At 45.7% G+C, this 20,712-nt stretch overlaps 1 protein-coding gene across 2 annotated transcripts in view; it reads right to left on the bottom strand.

The window, feature by feature from the left end:
* Positions 1–2,815: 2,815 nt before the first annotated feature.
* The window catches only part of ACSF2 (acyl-CoA synthetase family member 2), a 76,374-nt gene continuing 58,477 nt past the window's right edge, over positions 2,816–20,712 (bottom strand). For both annotated transcript variants that reach the window (XM_077327935.1, XM_077327934.1), the window contains 6 exons: positions 9,526–9,633; positions 8,730–8,881; positions 6,757–6,898; positions 6,457–6,567; positions 6,143–6,211; positions 2,816–6,058 (listed from right to left, as the gene is read on the bottom strand). In XM_077327935.1, coding sequence (XP_077184050.1) covers positions 6,008–6,058; positions 6,143–6,211; positions 6,457–6,567; positions 6,757–6,898; positions 8,730–8,881; positions 9,526–9,633 — 633 coding nt within the window. In that variant the 3' untranslated portion in view covers positions 2,816–6,007. The remainder of the gene's footprint in view (positions 6,059–6,142; positions 6,212–6,456; positions 6,568–6,756; positions 6,899–8,729; positions 8,882–9,525; positions 9,634–20,712) is intronic.

The raw sequence follows: 20,712 nt of genomic DNA, 5'->3' as shown, positions 1-20,712 counted from the left end.
TCTCTTGACCTGAGCCTCCATAGTCAGGGAGGCATCAATGGTCACACCCAAATTCCTAGCTTGGGGCACGATGGTAAATTGCACCCCTGCTAGGGTGGGTAAACGCGCTACCTATTCCCGCCCCCTTCCCCCAAGCCACAGGATCTCCGTCTTGGAGGGGTTGAGTTTCAGGCGACTCTGCTCAAACCATTCTGTCACCGCTTCCAAACATCTGGCAAATGGTTCCGGGGGGGAGTTCGGGTGACCGTCCATTAGGATAGAGCTGGCTGTCATCAGCGTACTGATGGCAACCCAGCCCAAAGCTCCGTACCAGCTGGGCCAGAGGGCGCATAAAGATGTTAAACAATGTGGGGGAGAGGACCGCACCCTGAGGGACCCCGCAAGGGAGTCTATAGGGCCGCGAGAGCTCTTCCCCCACAGCAACCCTCTGGGACCGGTTCTGGAGGAAGGAGCGTATCCAGCACAAGGCTGTGCCCCGTATCCCCGTACCGGCCAGGCGATGGACCAACAGTTCGTGGTCCACGATGTCAAAGGCCACCGATAGGTCTAAAAGGACCAACACGGCTGACCCACCTCTATCCAGCTGGCGACAGAGGTCATCCAGCAGAGCGACCAAAACCGTCTCCACCCCGTGGCCAGGACGGAAGCCAGACTGATATGGATCAAGTGCTGAAGTTTCCTCCAAGAATGCCAGGAGCTGGTCCGCTGCCACCCTCTTCACCACCTTGCCCAGGAACGCTAAATGCGACACTGGGCGGTAGTTAACAGGGTCCAGCAGGTCCAGCGATGGTTTCTTCAGGAGGGGGTGGACTACCGCCTCCTTGAGCCGCTCAGGAAACTCTCCCGTACTCAGGGAGGAGTTGATGATGTCTCTGAGCTGGCCTCCTATCTTCTGGCCACCTCCCTTTGAGGAAAAGGCCACCTCCCTTTGAGGACTTTTCCATTGAGAGGAAAGTCAGAGTGACAGAACTCAAGGGTTTAAAAGGAGAACCTATAAGGGCAGGGAGAATCACAGAGACGCGTGCAGCATGTGGACCAGCATTGATCCCCTGTCTGGACATACTCATGGCCTCAGATTAGATGAGGCGGAAGGAGCTCAACTGGAACATCACCTGCGAGGCATTTGTGAGCTGTTTCACAGATAAAATCTCAACATTCTGCTGTGACTTCCCTCCAACTATTGATACAGTAAGGGAACTTGATGCCCCTTGGACACCTTTGGAGGAAGTATTTGATGGCTTCAGACAGTTCACATTGGTAGAATGGATAGGTTGCTAGCCTCAGTAAGGCCGACCACATGGCCATTAGACCCCCCCCTCCATGGCTCTTTAAAACAAGTGATGAGAGGATAGGATTTCCAGATTATCAACTCTTCCTCTTAATGGGAGAATTTCTGGAAGAGCTAAAAGAGGTGGTGGTCTGCCCACTGCTGAAAAAACCATCCTTGGATCTGTGGGACCCAGCCAACTACTGCCCTGTCTCGTACTTGGCATTTTTGGGAAAGGTGGTTGAGAAGGCCCCCGTAGACCAACTGCCTGGTGTAGTGAGGAGTGGCAGCTTCTACTCTAGTGAGCTGGGTTTGATTCCCCACTCCTCCACATGCAGACAGTTGGGGGTTCTGGGCTCATCATAGTCTGGATAATGCTGCTGTCACAGAGCAGTCCTGTCAGGGGACGGTGATTGTAAGCTGCTTTGAGACTCCTTCGGGTAGTGAAAAGTGGGGTGTAAAAACCAACTCTTCTTTTGTTGCTGCAAACATACCTAGAAGAAGCTTCAGTCCTGGACCCATCCCATTCTGGCTTCTGGCCTGAACATGAGTTAGAAACAGTGCTGTTTCAATTTATACCCCAACCCTCCTGGCTACCGGGGCTACCTGCCCATAGAAGAAACAGATGAAACAGGAGAATGCAAGGAAGTGAAACTAGAACAGATGAAGAGAGGGCTGAACTGAAGACTCCTATTTATCCTCACTCTTCTCTTGTGAGGGAAACAGTGCTGAATGTGGCAAAAACGTATCACAACAGGGGGATGGGAAGGGTGGCCTAGGATCACTGAGGGGGCAGTCCATAAATACCTAGTTTATTTAAATGAAACAAAGTCTGGGCCACATGACTTGCATCCAAGGGTACTAAAAGAACTTGCAGATGTCACCCCTGAATCTCTGTCCATTATTTTTGATACTTCCTGGAGAACAGGTGAGGTGCCAGATGATTGGAGGCAGGCGAATGTTGTCCCCATCTTCAAGAAAGGGAACAAGGAGGATCCGGGTAACTACTGACCCATCAACTTGACATCTGTATCTGGCAAAATTTTGGAACAAATCATCAAACAGTTGGTCCTTGAACAGCTAGAGCAGAGAGCTGTGATTTCTAAGACTCAGCACAGGTTTTGCAAGAACAAGTCATGTCAGACCAACCTTATCTCTTTTTTTGAGGTGACTACCTTGCTGGATCAGGGGGATGCTGTGGACATAGTTTATCTGGATTTCTGTAAAGCTTTTGATAAGGTTCCACATGATATTCTTGTTGACAAGTTGGTATGCACAGGTGGATCAATAACTGGTTAACAGATCATACCCAGAGGGTACTTGTAAATGGTTCAGCATCCTCTTGGAGAAGAGTGACAAGTGGAGTGCCCCAGGGACCTGTCCTGGGGCCTGTGTTGCTCAACATATTTATAAATGATTTCGATGAGGGATTAGAAGGTTTACTTATTAAATTTACAGATGATACTAAACTGGGAGGGGTGGCAAACACAAAAAAAGACCGAATCAGAATACAGGATGATCTTGATAGACTCAAGAACTGGGCTAAACTAAACAAAATGAAATTTAATAGGGACAAATGTAAAGTTCTGCATTTAGGTAGGAAAAACAGTTTACACCAATATAGATTGGGGGAGACTTGTCTTGACAGTAGTATGTGCGAAAAGGATCTAGGAGACTTAGTAGACCAGACATTGAACATGAGTTAGCAGTGTGACTTGGTGGCTAAAAAGGCAAATGGGATTTTGGGCTGTATCAAATGGAGTATTGTGTCCAGATCACAGGAGATGATGGTACCGCTGTACTCTGCTCTGGTTCGGCCTCACTTGGAGTACTGTCTTTAGTTTTGGGCACCCCAGTTGAAAAGGGATGTAGACAAACTGGAGCGTGTCCAGAGGAGGGCAGCAAAGATGGTGAGGGGTTTGGAGACCAAGACATATGAAGAACGGTTGGAGGAGCTTGGTCTGTTTAGCCTGGAGAGGAGACAACTTAGAGGGGATCTGATAACAATCTTCAGGTGTTTAAAAGGGTGCCATATAGACAGTGGTCCCCAACCTCCAGTCCGGAGACAGGGACCGGTCCGTGGATCAGTCAGTACCGGGCTGCGGCTCCTCCTCATCCTCCTCCCCGGCTGCTGCCTCGGGGGCTGCTCTGCCACTGGTTCACGTTTGGTGCTTTCCAGCAGCCACCATGGCTGGGGTTCCGTTGGCGTGGCACTGCATGGCACTGCGCAGCTACTGCTGGCAGTGCCCCCCAGTGGGCGGCGGGAAGTCAGGGGCACCGGCGGGAAAGCAAGTGGAGCAGGGGCTCAGGCGGCAGCAACGTCCCTTGGCAAAAGACTATCCCCTCCCCTGGGCCTCAATAAAATTGTCAAGCGTTGACCAGTCCCTGGTGATAAAAAGGTTGGGGACCACTGATATAGAGGATGGAGCAGAATTGTTCTCTCTTGCCCCAGAGGGACGGACCAGAACCAATGGCATGAAATTAATTAGAAAGAAATTCTGTCTAAACATCTGGAAGAAGTTCCTGACAGTCAGAGCAGTTTCTCAATGGAACAGGCTTCCTCGGGAGGTGATGGGTTCTCCATCTTTGGAGATTTTTAAACAGAGGCTGGATAGCCATCTGACAGAGAGGCTGATTCTGTGACGGCTTAAGGGGGTGGCAAGTTACAGTGGATGAGCAATAGGGTTGTGAGTATCCTGCATAGTGCATGGGGTTGGACTAGCTGACGCAGGAGGTCCCTTCCAACTCTATGATTCTATGATTTCATGGTACACCAGCTGTTAATTCTGTTCATCCACTGAAGTAAACAGAGGAAAGGATGTAGGACCAGATATCACATTTAAGCAAGAGATGAAGCAGGAAATATCAGTCTCCCTGCCATATCAAGGTGAAAGATTATTCACTCTGCCTTGCACAGTATCCAAGCACTCCTAGTGTGTTTATGACCCCCACTCCCATTAACAGATGAGAACTCCTCTGACTCTGATCTATTACTCCCCCATAATGAACCATAAAAAGGAAGCAGCATGGCATAAAAAGGTCTATAAACAGTGAATGTAGCTAGCTAAATTCTAAAATAAATTTGCACACCTCAAGGGACCCCAACATGCCCATGGATGCCCTGGTGCTCACCAGGATTGGCAACAGCACACTCTGAGGTGGAGCAGCTGCCAAGGTCCAGGGCTTTGGCCAGGCCCACTGCTATCAACTCTCTTATTTGCCAAGACTTCTCCATGCTCCCACTGGGGAACGGCTGCAGGCAGTGGTGACCGTGGGAAGGACATGCAAGCAGAAGGGAGGCATACCGGGGGCAGGGGGTAAGGGCAGAAGGGCATGTGTGGGACCTGATGTTGGGTGAAAGGGGGGAGGTGGTTTCTGGGAACGTTCTCCCTGGGGCACCTCAAAGCCTGGCTCCAGCTCTGGTGCCCACCAAGTATGTCTAGAAAGTAGATGGGGCTAAGTGGGGCTCTTGCCCAGGAGGGCTGAGTAGCCATTGGATCTGAGTGGCTGTGCTGATAAAAACATTTCAGCAGCAACTGCTAGCACAGTTTTATTTTGTCTCCTCTTTCCCAGTGTATTTTTTAAATTACTCCTTCCCGGCCCTTGGGGTTTCTCTGTGTGCCTGTCTCTGCCTCCTATGGCACCCATTGTGTGGTTGTGCCCACCGTCCTGTGTCAGAATTGCACGTGTTTCTCATCATGAATGCTATCTCTTATCAGTTATAAACCATGATTTGCTTTTCCATGGAATGCTTAACAATTTACCGCACAATAGCTCTGACTGGTTCCACAAAAGGATTTTAGGAATGCATTTGTTAATTTGGATTCTAGCCAGCATGTGCAGTGGTTATGAGTGGTGGTTTCTAATCTGAGAGCTAGGTTTGATTCCCTGCTGTCTCAAATGCAGCCAGTTCTTTTAGAGCTGTTCTCACAGAGCAGGTCTCTTAAGGATCTCAGCCCCACCCACTTCACAGGGTGTCTGTTTTGGAGAGAGGAAGGGGAGGGTGTGCTTTGGGACTCATTCGGGTAGTGTAAGATGGAGTATAAAAACAGCTCTTTTCCAGCTGTTCTTTACTATTATTCCTTTTTTATACCTTAAGGGACCCTAAACCATAATAATATATAATAACATAGTCCAGAATGCAATATGACACGTGAAGGTGCTTGAGTCAAGGGACAGCCTTCTCCATAATGTGCTAATAAATCATCAGGGACAACAACAATCCTCTTACAGGTACCCTTACTGGAAGGAAGATGTGATAGGTTGGATCCAGACTAAACTGGTAATAGCTAAGATTCCCCCTTCCTGATGCAGAACCTCCCTCATCATGTCATACATCAGGGTCCCGGATTGCTCTGGAACAGCCCTTAATTGATATCAGTGAGCTGTAATAGGAAGAAGGAAAAGGCAGAAAGGTACATTTCCAATGATAGAAAATTGGGTCTGGATCCAACCCAATATATTTAGGTACCATTCCCAGAAATATGTACACCTTTTGTTTGTGATGTGTGAGCACATTTTGTCATAGATTTCTTTACACAACGAAAAACTCTCCACTAAAGAAGCAAAATGGTTTGCTTTTTTAAAAAGTGCCACCAAGCACCACAGATCGCTTGCCTATATTTAGCTGAGCTTAAAGCAGGCTGAAAATGGCAGCTTTCTACCAGTGCCTTGTTCAAATGTACAGAAAGCTGGTGACAGAGTTGTTCATCTGGTGTTTATTGGAGATGTCTCCACTGTTCAAAGCAGAAGATGCTTCTCCATCCGCTCTTTCAGTTTGTATTTCTGAATCTAAGATTGGAACAGAAATGACAGGAGAACAGAATTAATTTTGAGTGTGTGTCTGTGTAACTAAGGAACTGGGCTGTTACTCACCTTGCCCGAGACAGTGAGTGGATAGTCGTTCACAAACACAATGTACCGAGGGATCTTGAAGTGAGAAATCTGAAACAGAAAAGCCAGAGCTGGCAAAATCTTTTACAAAGGTGCTTGTAGTTGCTGTATGTTCAAACACAGCTCAGAGCAAATGCTCAGAGCATGTAATGAAATCTGATCTAGAGCCAGGTACTGAGTCAGCCAGACAGTGCTAAAGCACACTGACTTCTTTAGACTTTTAGCAACAGCCACCATTTAAAATGGAGCCTTTTCTTTTTAGGAAAAGAAGTCACAAATACGTATGTTGCTCTGACCTTCCCTTTGCAAAACGCTCTGAGTTCTTCTGCTGTGCATTCCTCTCCATGTTTCACTCTGATGGAGGCACATATCTCTTCTCCCATTCGCTCATCTTTCACGCCTACCACCTAAGTGAGAGAAAAGGAACAAATTGGTTCCTGGCAATGATCAGGCTTCTTGGCACTCAGAGTTCTTTTCCCCCCTTCATTTTCTCTCCAGCGCACTGGGTCACTGTGTTATCTGTCAGAGCTAGATACCTTCGTAGTTTTAGGTATTACCATAAACTGCTGTTGCTCTCCCCACAAGCCTTGCCTCACCTGCACCTCTTGAATCTTAGGGTGAGTGTATAGAAACTGTTCGATCTCTGTTGGGTATATGTTCTCCCCTCCTCGGATAATCATGTCTTTGCAACGACCCACAATCTTGCAGTAGCCATACTCATCAAGAACAGCCAGGTCCCTAGAATAATATCACAGTTATCCAACTCTGATACTGCCATGATCCCAGACGTTACCCATTTAGATGATTAGTATTTGCGGATATAATCCTCTATGCTTGCATAACTGGGAGACTATGGATTAGGAAATACTAGATTCTGCACTGAGTAAAATTATTACATGGTAATGTTACAAGTGCAAAGGGACAAAGCACCCCCCCACTCACATACCCCAGGGTATATGTAGGAGCTGCTTCCCAGTAGTACTTTCTCATATGACAGCAGTCCATGAAAATATCCCAACAACATGGAGTGACATGTACATCTAAGATGATGGTGATCATTTGCAAAAGACCTACACAATTAGCCTCCCCTTTGTGGTTCAGGCAGCTGCATTGGTTGCCAGTTAAATACTGGATCAGGTTCAAGGTTCTGGTGTTAACCTTTTAAGGCCATAGTTGGTCTGAGTCCATTATACTTGAGGGACCACCTCTCTCCTTACGCCCTCCGCAGACCTCCAGGTACAAATAAATTGGCGATTCCTGCCCCCTGGGAAGTTCACCTTGCCTTGACCACTTTTGGCCCTGGCCCCTGTCTGATGGAATGAGGTAAGAGCCCTGCCAGAACAGACTCAGTTACACAGGGCCTGCAAGACAGAGCTCTTCCCACCAGGCTTTTGATTGAGGCCAGCCTGACAGAAGATCTTGCCCCTCTTCTGGGGTCTCCTAGTTGTAACATCAGCCCTGGGGACTTGGCAGACTGTGGGGGAGCAGGGGTTTGATTATGTTAGGAATCTGGGGGTTATGGGGTTTTATGTATTTTATAGTATGCTTTTCCTGTTGTTAGCCACTGCAAGATGGCCTACAACTATAATAGGTAGGTAGGTAGATAGAAGTAACATGGATGGGAAACCACCATCATCTGATATAGCAACTAAATAGTCTTTTTTCTTCAAGTTCACCTAAGTAAAAACTTTATGTGGTAGATAAGGTGTTATTTTGTCCCCTAATTTTGTATAAAAATGGGACTGCAGTAGGGATGGGTGTGAACCAGATCACAAACTAAGCTTCATGACAAATTTTGGCTAGTTTATGGCTTGTGATGCAAAGTTCATGGTAGGTCAACCAGCATTAACTGTTCACACTAAACGTTTACAAATCTTCAAAGCAACAGGTGGGGTAAAACTTGAACAGCATGTAGAGGAGCATCTGGAGAGTTCTGTGACTTGAACAGCATGTCTCTAGCTTGCACGAGATCTGTCCTGAATGGATCCTGAGTAACCTAGAGCACCACATTCCCAGGAGATCTCTGGATTACTCTCCTCTACCTGCCCTCCAAGATTGGTGAGGACTGGATTTATGGGATCCCTGTTACAAACCCCCCCCCCCCCCAAAAAAAAAAAAAGAAGGTGCCTCCAGAAAATTACTTATTGGGGAAATGTTAGGCAGTCACTTATAGGAATCACCTACTTTGGGGGGGACCATAGATCAGATCCTGTAAATCCAATCCTTATGAAACTTGGAGAGCAGGAAGAGAGTCAGCTGGAGGTCCCCTGCAAATTTGGTGTCTCTAGCACATCGTTTGTATGTGTGTTCTGCTGAGACATGAACCTCACAAACTGAACTGCTTCATCTAACCCCTAAAAGTTTGTGATGTTTGTGGTTCACAAACCAGGCATGCCACAAACTGAACCATATTTTCCCAGTTCATACCCATCCCTAGACTGCACTGATTTCTTCAAAGACACCAAGAAACATGCAGCTCTGCTGAATTTCAGCCCAGTTCATCTTGCTCCATCCACTAGAACATGCTGACTTCCAAAAACGAGTCTAATGAACCAAATTCACAACTTACCCAGTCTGGTACCATTTCTCATCATTAATCACTTCATTTGTTTTGGTTGGGTCTCCCCAGTATCCCAACATGACACAGTAGCCTCGAACCTGAAGTTCTCCTGGGGTGTTGAGTGGGAGTATTTCCCCTGTTACATGATCTTCAATCTTTGCCTGTAATACAGAAGAAACATGATTTAAATATGGAGCCAGTTCATAACTCTGGTGGAGAGACCATCAGGGATTTACCCGCTTGTAAAGATTTCTGTCATTCAAAAAATGGAGAGTGAACTTTGTAAAGACTAAGATATCCGCAAGATGTGTTGGCAGCTTGCCTGATACAGGGAGAATCTCACTGGATGCTTGCCCAGACAGGGAAAACACCCCCACCATGTGCCCAAAGGTGGACAAGACAAGAGATAAGGCAGGGGTTTTGAGCTAATTGGATAAATATTTATCAAATGTTATACAGAGTGGCTAATTAGATAATGACCTAATTTGGGTGTGCTATTCTGACTGTATAAAAATCTGTACCCAGTGTGGCTTGGGGTGGATGCTGAATTTTAGACATGAGTCAGTGTCACTCATTTTTAATGCTGCAGCAATTAAAATGGTATTTTGAAAGAATTCTCTGGTGTGGTGGATACTTTGGATCTCTCCACACAAAGGGTAAAAACAAACCTGAACTCCCTAGCGTGGGTATATCAACTCTGATTACAAAGGAAAGAGATGGATAGGAAGGAAGCTGGAAGAGGGTTGATAGAAGATGCAAAGTTGTAGAAACAGAAGGCAACAGAATAGATAAAGATACTAGTCACCTCTGTGTGGGGTAAAACACATCCCACAGTTTCTGTTTTCTGTGTGATATTGTCTTCTTTAAACCCCATAAATGTGACCGGACTATTCTCTGTAGTTCCATAGGCAACCTGCAAACAAACAGACAAACAAGAAAAACAAATGAAAGTAAAACACATTTCTTGACATGAATGAAATGAGCAGTCACAAAAGGACAGAGGTCTTCCTGCTATGCAAGCTAGAAAATCTTTCATCTTTATAGAGTGACACTTAGGCATCAACAATCTGACTATCATGCATGGCTACATGCTGTCCTGTGCCCCAATAAATTCCACATTATGCAAGCAACACAAAAAATGTACGTACACTCACCACATACACTGATCCAATCTCCCAAGTTCATTTTGTTTTTGAATTGCTCTAGAATTTCATTAAGAACTAGGCTTGTGACAGGGGAATGGAGTACGAGCAGGGGAATGGAGGGCTGAAGGAAAAGAAGACATACAGCGCACAGAGGGCTTGTCAAGACTTGCAGGGCTTGATGCATATGGAAATGGGTTTAGGAATTACAAGATCCATTGCCTGCTAGAAAGGGTCTAGCAGAGGGCCAGTTTTTACAAGGTCTGAGACTTCTAAATGATGCATGAAGTATGGCACAGGAATATCCTCCACCACAAGTGTAACTTCCCCTCTCTTAATGTGGCCAAACACCAAAAGTATGCAGAAATCATTTTATGCATACCCATTTTATGCTGCAAAACTCATACTTGACAATGTTCTTGAAAGCGGTGAAGTATTGGTCCTGCTCCTGTTCCTTTCATTATGTACAAAAAATGCAGGATGGGATAGGCAACTTTTGGCCCAAATTCTGGATACGGGAACTGCAAATTTATCTGCAAAGGTGTTAACTGCACTAGCAACCACGAGGAGGAATGGGGATAGTGCAGTCAGTGCTCCAGCTTGGATCTGGCTGGGAGCTGTGCAGGTCAAAGAGATGACAATGGATATAGTTATGGCAAAGACAGGCAAGACACCTTGATAAACACAGGGAGGCCCTGATCTCAGAGAAAACATTATTTCCTCAGACAACAAGAGTTTCTTTTTTTGGAAGGTTTGGGAACATGTGCCTTGATTTGATTGGAGAAAATGATTCAGAATGGTAAACATGGGACTAACTCCTAGACCAGTAATGGGTTAAAGTAAAACCTTCTCAGATGGAACAGGAAAGCTGAAAAAGTCTAGACATTCTGTCAGAAGCATGCAAGCCAAGGACCACGGTAACAAGGGGAGCAATGGAGTGAAATCTGTCAACCAGCATCTGTCTTCAAAGTTCTTGTAGACTTGCATCCATTTGTTGGATGTTAATGCTTATGATGGTACAACTTAAGCTAACCTTGTATTTATTTCTTTTCTTAGCTTTGTAACACCATGTAACGTTTTGATATAGTCTTCCAGCTCCCTTGAACGCTAGTAAACTGATGAGATTTTATTTTATTAGCCAAAGATCTGTTTAATGATTGCAGACAGGTCAAACTCTCATCCAGAGTACTTGACTGCCATACCATCCACAGAACAAAAACTCCTGACTGGACTATAGGTGGTTAACTGGCCAGGAAGGAGAGTCTGTGTAAAACAACACATGCACATGGCCCCTATCTGTATCTCACACTGCTGGTAAGGAAGGAAAGTACATAGCTACCACCAAAGGCGAGAGGAGGGGGCAAGTGTAGCAAGCTCTGTCACACATGCACCCAGATTCTCCTCTGGGCAAAGGCAGCAGCAGGGGGGGATTTCCCATAGTGATCCCACAGTAAGAATGTAAATCCATATAATTACACACAAAACAAGTTGAGCTGTGCAAATATACCATGTTAAGCAGAGATAGACTTAAGGGAACCCAGCAATTCTAGAGGGGCATAGGGCTAGCTGGACTGGCCAGAAAAGACTCCTTGACCAAATAAGTTCTAAATAGGTTCTAAACCCTGCAGAGCTCTGGCCTACAGGTGACTATATCATTCTGATGGCTAAAATTACATTTTCATGTCATTTGTATGCTAGTTTATGTTTGGAGAAATCTGAGTCCCCTTCAGTTTGAGGGCGGCCACAGAGGAGATAATCATACACTTGGCTGAAAATAATTTAAACCCACAACTAGTTAGCAAATGCATCCCCTTATTCAGAGGAATTACCAAGAATCATCATTTTAAATATTGCAGTTTTCCCTTATATTTTCGGTGACAAGCACTTCTTTCTTGGAGGATTCTGAGCCCCTGGCTAAACTGGGAATAAGAAGCATCTTAGCAGAGCTGTTTTGATTCTAAACACTGCTAGAAAATTTCTCTTTGCTAATATTGTTTAAACATTGGCCAATGCATGTTTTCAAAATAGAATGAAATAAACACGTCTGGAGTCTCAGAAAGCAGCAATTTGGAGGTGCCTTGACTCAGTGGGCAGAGCTGGTTGCAAAGATGCCTGGAATCTATTCCTGGCTCTGTCATTGAGTGTTTGTGCTACTAGAAAATTCATCCGAGTATTTCAGGGGAACCTGGTCCCTACTGGTGCTGAAGGAGCAGGATATATTTGTCACCCTCCAAAGTAGTCACAGGCCCAAGGCAAAAAACAGGTGTACTTCCAAGTTACTCTTTGCTGCAGTAAGGAAGCCATATTGGTAGCATGTTCAATATACTATGTATTACAGCTGAATGACCTAAAGACTCTTCTTTGCATTGCTTCAGACTACACTTGCTAATTAGGGATAATACATTTGGCTTATACCTGCTAGAAGCAAGACAGAGCAGTCTGGGGGAAAAGAAGCTACAGTTTGTCTCTGACTGCAAAATGCCCTTTCCAATAGATAAGGGTGTTGTGTAGTTCCAAACAGTGACAATAAATATCAAATACACACACACATGCTTACGTGACATGAGAGAGATCACCGATGATGATCTGCAGAAGAACTGCTGATTCAGGATCTGAGATCTCCTGTTCATCTATGATGGGGTAAAGTGCTGTCCAGTAGCAGCTGACCCCACAGAGTTTCTATGGCAAGTGATGAGCAGAGGTGTTTTGCCACTGCCTGCTGTTGCCTAGCTACTCTGAACTTCCAGCTGGACTGAGCAACTCAGCATGCTTGAACACAAGGGGTTAATCTCACTTTGTCCCATCACGTGCTTCACATAGCCTTCCCCAGGAATGCATATTTCTGCAGGTCTCTCCTGTAGGGACAATGCCCTCGTACTCCCACACATGTGATGCTGGACAAGCTGGACATTTGTGAGAGGGAAAGAACTTTTTAGATTAGACTTCTCTCTTTTTATGACTGCAACCTGTGAACTGGATTTACCTGAATAAATTTAAGTGTACCTTTTTTGCAATATACTTCTTGGGAGATTCATCTACTCCCTTCAGTATCATGCTTCTATGACTGGTCAAAACTATATTAACCAAATATCCAAATACTTCCTCAGTGGTCTCCCATCTAAATATTAACCATGGCTGGCCATAATTAGTGACATACATCTGATGAGCTTGGGTTAGCCTGGGTTTTCCAGAGACATCTTTTTCATACTTAAAAGTAGCCATGAGGAGACCTGATATGCATTAGCCTGCCAGTTTGGAGCTTAACACCCCCTCCCATTTTTAAATCAATCTGGAATAGGTGAGGGCGAGAGGGCCTAACTATACTCTTTCCCACCACACTATCTTGCTATGCTTTATTTGTGTGTGAAATACATTTTTTCTTCGACACTGCCAGTCAACTGAGCTAGGAGCAAAAAACAGTTTGTTAACTGAATGCCAACAAGTTATCTGTGTGTAGGAGGGGAAAGATTTAGCACCTGTCATCCACAAGCTCCATTTTAATTTTTTAAGGGCTTCCCTCCTTTGCTAAGACACTGAAGGTTGGGGGGGGGGGTTTACTTGATGTGTCCCTGTGCCTATTGAGTGGGGCCATTTTCTCTTATTAGCCAAAAGAGTGAGAAACATGATCTCTTGTAAGAGAAGAATTCTTGAGAGGAAACATTCCATCGAGAACGGTATAGTTCCACAGAAACCAATGGAAATACCTACCCAAATTATTTCTGAATATGACCAGATATAATCCCAATATTATTCAACTGTTACCCAAATACTGTAAACATTTAAAATCTTGCATCTAATTACCAGTGTGCAATCAGTGCAACCCCACCACCCTAATGAAGCCTGCTCCAACTAACAGCTAAAAATCCCAAGTTCTTTTTTCTCTCAAATTAAAATGTCCCCCTGGGAAAGCATATGCTGAGAGAACTGCCACTAATTCTTTATGGTTCTGCAGTGGATGGGGGGGGGGGGGGGGATTGCGGCTCTGGCAACTGCTAATACACAGCTTGCAGAAGGAAATACCAGGGATTAAGCCAAACATGGTGCATGCGTGCGTTTAATACCATGCCTGCAAGCAACACATCATGAAATCTTTGCAAAACAGGTATCATCCCAAGGCAGAACAGCAGTGCAAAGACCAATCACAGCACAGGAATTGTTCTTGTGTTTCACAAACAAAGTTGCAAGGAATCGTCTTAATCAGATTTTATCAGGGAAAGAACTATGATTTGTTACCAGTGTCATCTTGTACCATCATTGTAACTGCATGTACGGCCGGTGGCAATTGTGCCCCAACAGATTGTGGTGGGACCACCCTTTAAGCCTCTCTAGAAATCATCACTGTATAGGTAAAAAGTACCTATAACAATTTCTGAAAAAGTTTGTATTATAAATCTTTGTGCTCCCCCTGCTGGCTATAAAACAGAAGCCCGTCTTTTATGACTAGGCCTGTATCATGCCAGCATAACACAAAAAACATTTATATTAAGAGCGACTTTTAAATTCCATTCAGAATACCAGGGAGAAAATACAGCAATATTGAATGGAGAGAAAAGGGCAAAACTGGCCAAAAACAAGAGTCATTCTCAACTTCAAAGGCAATGTAATAAAAAGTAGGGAATAAAATAATAAACCAAAGGAAGTACTTAGTACGAAGGAGTGAGTTACCAACCCCTATCTGCCTTTGTCCTATGGGATGGATTTAATTATCTCTTTAGTAACACCGGGTATTTTGTCTAGACTTGAAATCACCACTGAAGTTCTTTCCAGACCCTCCCTTGGCAATTTGTTCTGGATTTTCCCCAGTACTTTTGTCCCTACATGATGGAATGAACCAGTTTCTAGATGAATCCTTGTAGTAAGTAGCCTGTTTGTGTTCAAGTCCACAAGAGTTTGCCCCTTCACCCTGAACTTGAAAGGACTTATTGGGGTTTTTGAGGAAAAGGTTTTGTAAACCCAACAGAAATAAATTTCTTAAAAGGAGAGGCTGCCTTCACATAAATATGACCGAAAAGTCATCTTGAATAAAGGATCGACTTAGGTTACTCAAGATGAGGGAAAGATGTGTTTCTAGGGCAAGTGTCAAATGAAACTATGATGGATCTTCCACAAGGTACATACAATCAAAGTAGAAATGCCACTTGTCATTTATATCACTGATGGGAATTTGTAACCATTGGTAGCAGTAGCCTGGAGTATTACTTGGATACATGGAAGTAAATCCCAATTGATGAGACTACAATAACATTAAAATAACAACAACAACAAAGGCTGAACATTTACCATAAAGATGTTGAACATCTATAACTGCCCTGAAGTAAGATTCAGGTGGGTAGCCATGTTAGTCTGTTTTGTTGTTTTGAAGAAGTTATTTCGACATTACGTTCTCCTATCACGCAGGAATAAGCTTTCATGATATGCAGTTTTGGACACAAAATTCCTCATGAAGTGGTTCTGTTGATTCCTATTAACAACCTGATCATGACATGGAGAGTCGTTAACCAATTGTTGGAAATGTTCGTATATCCCTGTGCTAGACTGTATTTCTTGGATTGGAAGAAAGGGGTTCTGAGGAGTATTCATGATTATGAGATCAAGCACCTCAGGATTAATTTTTTTTCATTTTTTGCTGTCAAGTCACAGTGGTCATGACAGAGGTGATTTACCATTGTCTGCTTCTGTGTCAAAATCCTAGACTAAGCAGAGCCTGCTTAGCTTCCAAGATCTGATGAGATCGGGCTAGGCTGGGTCAGGGCAAGATTAATCTAAGAAATATTTATTTTGTACAATTTTATCCTGCCCATTCTTCAAGCAGCTCAGAGTGTCATACACTTGTCTCCCATGTTCCATTTTACCCTCACAGCAACATTGTGAGATAGATTAGGCTGAGAGAGAAAAACTCACACAAGATCTCCCAGTGTCTCTAGGATCCACTACATCACCAGATTGAAAGGATTAGTATTAAAAACCACCGCCTCACCGGCACGGGGATACAGAGCATAGCCTTGTGTTGGATACGCTCCTTTCTCCAGAACCGGACCCAGTGGGTTGCGGTGGGGGAAGAGTTCTTGCGTCCCTACGGACTCCCTTGTGAGGTACCGCAGGGCGCAGTCCTCTCCCCCACGTTATTTAACATCTTTATGCGCCCTCTGGCACAACTGGTATGGAGTTTTGGGCTGGGTTGCCACCAGTACGCTGATGACACCCAGCTCTATCTCCTCACGGACGGCTACCCAGACTCCCCCCCGGAACCATTCGCCAGATGTTTGGAAGCAGTGACTGAATGGTTCGAGCAGAGTTGCCTAAAACTCAACCCCTCCAAGACGGAGGTCCTGTGACTGGGAGGCAGAGGGCAGGACCATGCAGCGCACCTACCCACCCTGGCAGGAGCGCAACTTACCATCACACCCCAGGCCAGGAACCTGGGGGTGACCATCAATGCCTCCCTGACTACGGAGGCTCAGGTCAAGAGAGTAGCGGGTCAGGTGTTTTTCTATCTTTGCCAGGCCCGACTACTAGCGCCCTACCTGTCCCCTGACCACTTGGCTACAGTGATCCATGCAACAGTCACCTCCAGAATAGATTTCTGTAACTCGCTCTACGCCGGCCTACCCTTATCTCTGATCCAGAAATTCCAGCTAGTGAAAAACGCAGCTACTCGGGTCCTCACTGGTACACCTTGGAGGGCCCATATCCAGCCTGTGCTGAGGCAGCTGCATTGGTTGCCAATTGCTGCCCGGATCAGGTTCAAGGTTCTGGTTTTGACCTTTAAGGATATATGCGGGTTGGGACCCACATATCTGAGGGACCGCCTCCCGCCCTATATCCCCCGCAGGGCTTTACGCTCAACTGGGGAGAATCTCCTGATCGTTCCTGGCCCTAGAGAAGCGCGCCTGGCCTCGACCAGGGCCGAGGCCTTTTCGGTCCTGGCCCCTACCTGGTAGAATGAGCTCCCGGGTGAGCTGCAGGCCCTGTGGGATTTACCAGCTTTCCGCAGGGCCTGCAAGATTGAGCTCTTCCGCCAGGTTTTTGAATGAGTGCCAGCATTCCCCCCCCCCCCCCCCGGACCTAGTAAGTTAGATCTCCTTCCCACCCTCCCTGCCGCTCTGATAGCAGGGGATAGGAATAATGAGAGCTTCTGCCATGTTGGGATTGTTTTTAAAGTCTTTTAATTGGTATTTTAATGGGGATAAGACTATTGTGACCCGCCACGAGCCTATGGGGAGTGGCGGGAAATAAATCTAATTAATAATAAACAAACAAACAAACAAATAGTATTGATGGATATACAGTTGAAGCTTTGGTCCTAGACCCATCTCAGTCAGGTTTCTGACTGAGGGCTAGAGACAGCACTAATCAACCTGACAGACGACCTCGGTCACCAGTTGGACCGAGACGGGTCAGCGCTACTAATATTACTAGACCTTTCAGCAGCAGCGTTTGACACAGTTGACCACGAGCTCTAAGCTCGCTACCTTGCCGATGCCGGAATACGAGGGACAGCCCTTCAGTGGATAATCTCCTTCCTCCAGGGTTGTAGACAGAGGGTGGCAATATGGGAGAGCACATCAGAGAGAGAGCACATGCTTTAGGATGCTTAGGGCTGATCCTGCGTTGAGCAGGGGGTTGGACTAGATGGCCTGTATGGCCCCTTCCAACTCTATGATTCTATGATCAAGCCGCTGACAGCTTACTTGTGGAGTCCCACAGGGAGTTGTCCTCTCTCCTATTTTATTCAACATCTTCATGTGCCCTCTTGCACACTGGTATGGAAGTTCATGCTGGGTTGCCATCAATATGCAGATGACACCCAGCTCTTCCTCCTGATGGATGGCCGCCCTGACTCTCCCCCAGAAACATTAGCCAGTTGCCTGGAAGCAGTGACGAGATGGCTCAAGCAGAGTCATCTGAAGCTCAATCCTTCAAAGACGGAGGTCCTGTGGCTGGGTAAGAAGGGTCCATGTGAGGAAGCGCGTCTGCCTACCCTGGACGGTGTGCCGATCTCTATGGCTCACTCCTCCAGGAATCTGGCCATGAACCTGGATGCTTCCCTCACAATGGAAGCCTAGGTCACAAAATTAGCGAGGCTGGCATTCTACCACCTCTGCCAAGCCAAACTACTAATGCCTTACTTGGCCCTGGAACACCTAGCCACAGTGATCCATGCAACAGTCACCTCTAGATTGGACTTCTGTAACTCGTTCTATGCAGGCCTACCCTTAGCCTTGATCCAGAAACTACAGCTGGTCAAAAACGCAACAGGCCAGGGTCCTCACAGCAACACCATGGAGGTCTCACATGATGCCCATTCTCCATCAGCTACAGTGGTTGCCAGTTGAATTCCAGATCAGGCTAAAGGTTCTGGTCATTACCTTTAAGACCATTCGTGGTCAGGAGCCAGTGTAACTGAGGGACTGCCTCCCAGCCTATGCCCCACAAAGAGCTTTACACTCTGCCGCCACCAACCAGCTAATGATCCCTGCCCCTAAAGAAGCCCACCTGGCCTCAACCAGAGCCAGAGTCTTCTCTGTTCTGGCCCCTACCTGGTGGAATGAGCTCCCTGAGGAAATCAGGGCCCAACAGAGCTAAAACAGTTCCGCAGGGCTTACAAAAGGGAGCTCTTCCACCAGGCATTTGGTTGAGCAATACCAGCAACATCTACAGGGCCCCTTCTCTCTCCTTCCCAGAAATCCACTCATGCATTCTGCCCATGGACCTGTTTGCAGTATTACAGTCCATTACCTCTGTTACAGTTATTAACATTAATTATTGTTGTTATTGTTGTTGTAGTTATTTACAAGTTATGGGAAAACTAAGTTCCATGTATGGATTTTTATGTTCCATGTAAGCCGCCCTGAGCCTTAGGGGAGGGCGGTATATAAATATAATAAATAAATAAATGTATAAGTATCCATGTGAAAAATATAGATTATGCATGTAGCATTCTGTCTAAAAGACTCTGTATATTACATTATCAGAATGTTAGCAGAGTTGTGTCTGGAAAAGAGTTTTTGAAGCAGCACGGGCCAATGCTATGTCTTCACGCCATGATATTTGCCACATACCTGGATAGACCACCAAAGATCTGGGGCTGATTTTTAAAAGATTTTTTTTTTGGCAGTGCTGAGCTGAAAACCAACGTCCTGTTATTTATTTTTTTCTGCCTTGGTGGTTTGGGACTACATTTTCTTTTCTGGACGATTAGCATTCTTGTGGTTCATAAGCATTTCTCCACTGCTACATAAAGCTTCAGAAGTGCTGCTTGGCAGTCCTCACAAAGAGGCATGTGGCACTGACCTGCTATTTTATCAATGCCTTCAAAAATACCTTCACTGACTCATTTGTCTGAAACGGGGAGGAAGACAGACAATCACGAGGAGGGTGGGCAGGAAAGGGTCACTTGCCAAATGGGCACAGACACTCCGAAGGTAGAAAAGCCTAGAAGTCCAAACTGCTGGTAAAGGTAAAAGTAAAGGTATCCCCTGTGCAAGCACCGAGTCATGTCTGACCCTTGGGGTGACGCCCTCTAGCGTTTTCATGGCAGACTCAATACGGGGTGGTTTGCCAGTGCCTTCCCCAGTCATCACCGTTTACCCCCCAGCAAGCTGGGTACTCATTTTACCGACCTCGGAAGGATGGAAGGCTGCGTCAACCTTGAGCCAGCTGCTGGGATTGAACTCCCAGCCTTATGGGCAAAGCTTTCAGACGGCTGCCTTACCACTCTGCGCCACAAGAGGCTCTATCCTGAAGTAAAAAAATATGGGGAAGCCAGTATCAGTAAGACTAATGGACCATTTCTGTCGTTCCCCACCTCTCCAGCATTCAGTGGGCATTAATACTGGTCTTAAAGCCTTTGCAGCTGTTGCCTACCCTCATGTATCCTGGGGAAGATGGACTATACAGTTCTGCTAGTCACTACATATCCCCTGGAGCAGGAGTTGCCAACCTGTGGCTCTCCAGATGTTGATGGACTACAATTACCATGGGCATGCTGGCAGGGGCTCATGGCAATTGTAGTCCTTGGTAATCTGGAGAGACACAGTTTGGCTACCCATGGCCTAGCAACTGTTTTTCTTAGTGGGGATCCCGTGTCTTTGACAAGGCTCAAAGGGCAGAAATTCAGCTGATGAAGCTCCCATCCTCACCATCTCCAAGTCAGGAGAAGTTTACTTGTTGCCTTTCTGCTTGCCATACAGCAGTAGTAAAGGTGGAGGAACTGAACAGACCATCCAGTTCTTGAATGCTTCTGAAGGCTATGCAGCAGGTGTTCTATACCTGTGCAGCAAGGCAAGGTAGAGCAGAGGGCAGAGAAGCAGCAGCAAAAATACGCAGGAGCCTTCAGGCACCTATAAAAGTAACACATTTTTATTCTGGTACCAGTTTGTGTAGGTTAAAGCTCACTTCCCATGATGCTTGTTGGAGCTCCTTATTTGGCAAACACATACAAGGTTACAATTAAAAGTTGTAAACAGCAGGTTCAAAGGGCCATAAAAAGCAGAAAAACCCAGTGTGGCGTACTAGCTATGAGTGTGGGACTATTATCTGGGATACACCCAGGTTCAAAACCCAGCTGTTGCCACAGAACCTTGGGCCAATCATACTATCTCATCCTAGCCTACCTCACAGGATTGTTATGAGGATAAAATGGAGGAGTGGAGAACAATGTAAGCTACTTCGGGTCCTCACTGCACAGAAAGGTAGAGCATAAATTAAGTAAATAAATTATTCCAGCTTTCTGTTTATTGGCACCCTTCAACAGGCAAGTAAGATTGAGAGAAATAAGGAAGGAGACCCACAGCTCTCCAAAAATATGGGTGAATTGTCCATAAGCCACTGGTTCAGATTGTTGTCTG

The sequence above is a fragment of the Paroedura picta genome, chromosome 3, assembly GCF_049243985.1.
Source record: "Paroedura picta isolate Pp20150507F chromosome 3, Ppicta_v3.0, whole genome shotgun sequence".
Classification (NCBI taxonomy): Eukaryota; Metazoa; Chordata; class Lepidosauria; order Squamata; family Gekkonidae; genus Paroedura; species Paroedura picta.
Note: the sequence above shows the minus strand (reverse complement) of the source record. Positions and strands in the feature narration are given on the sequence as shown.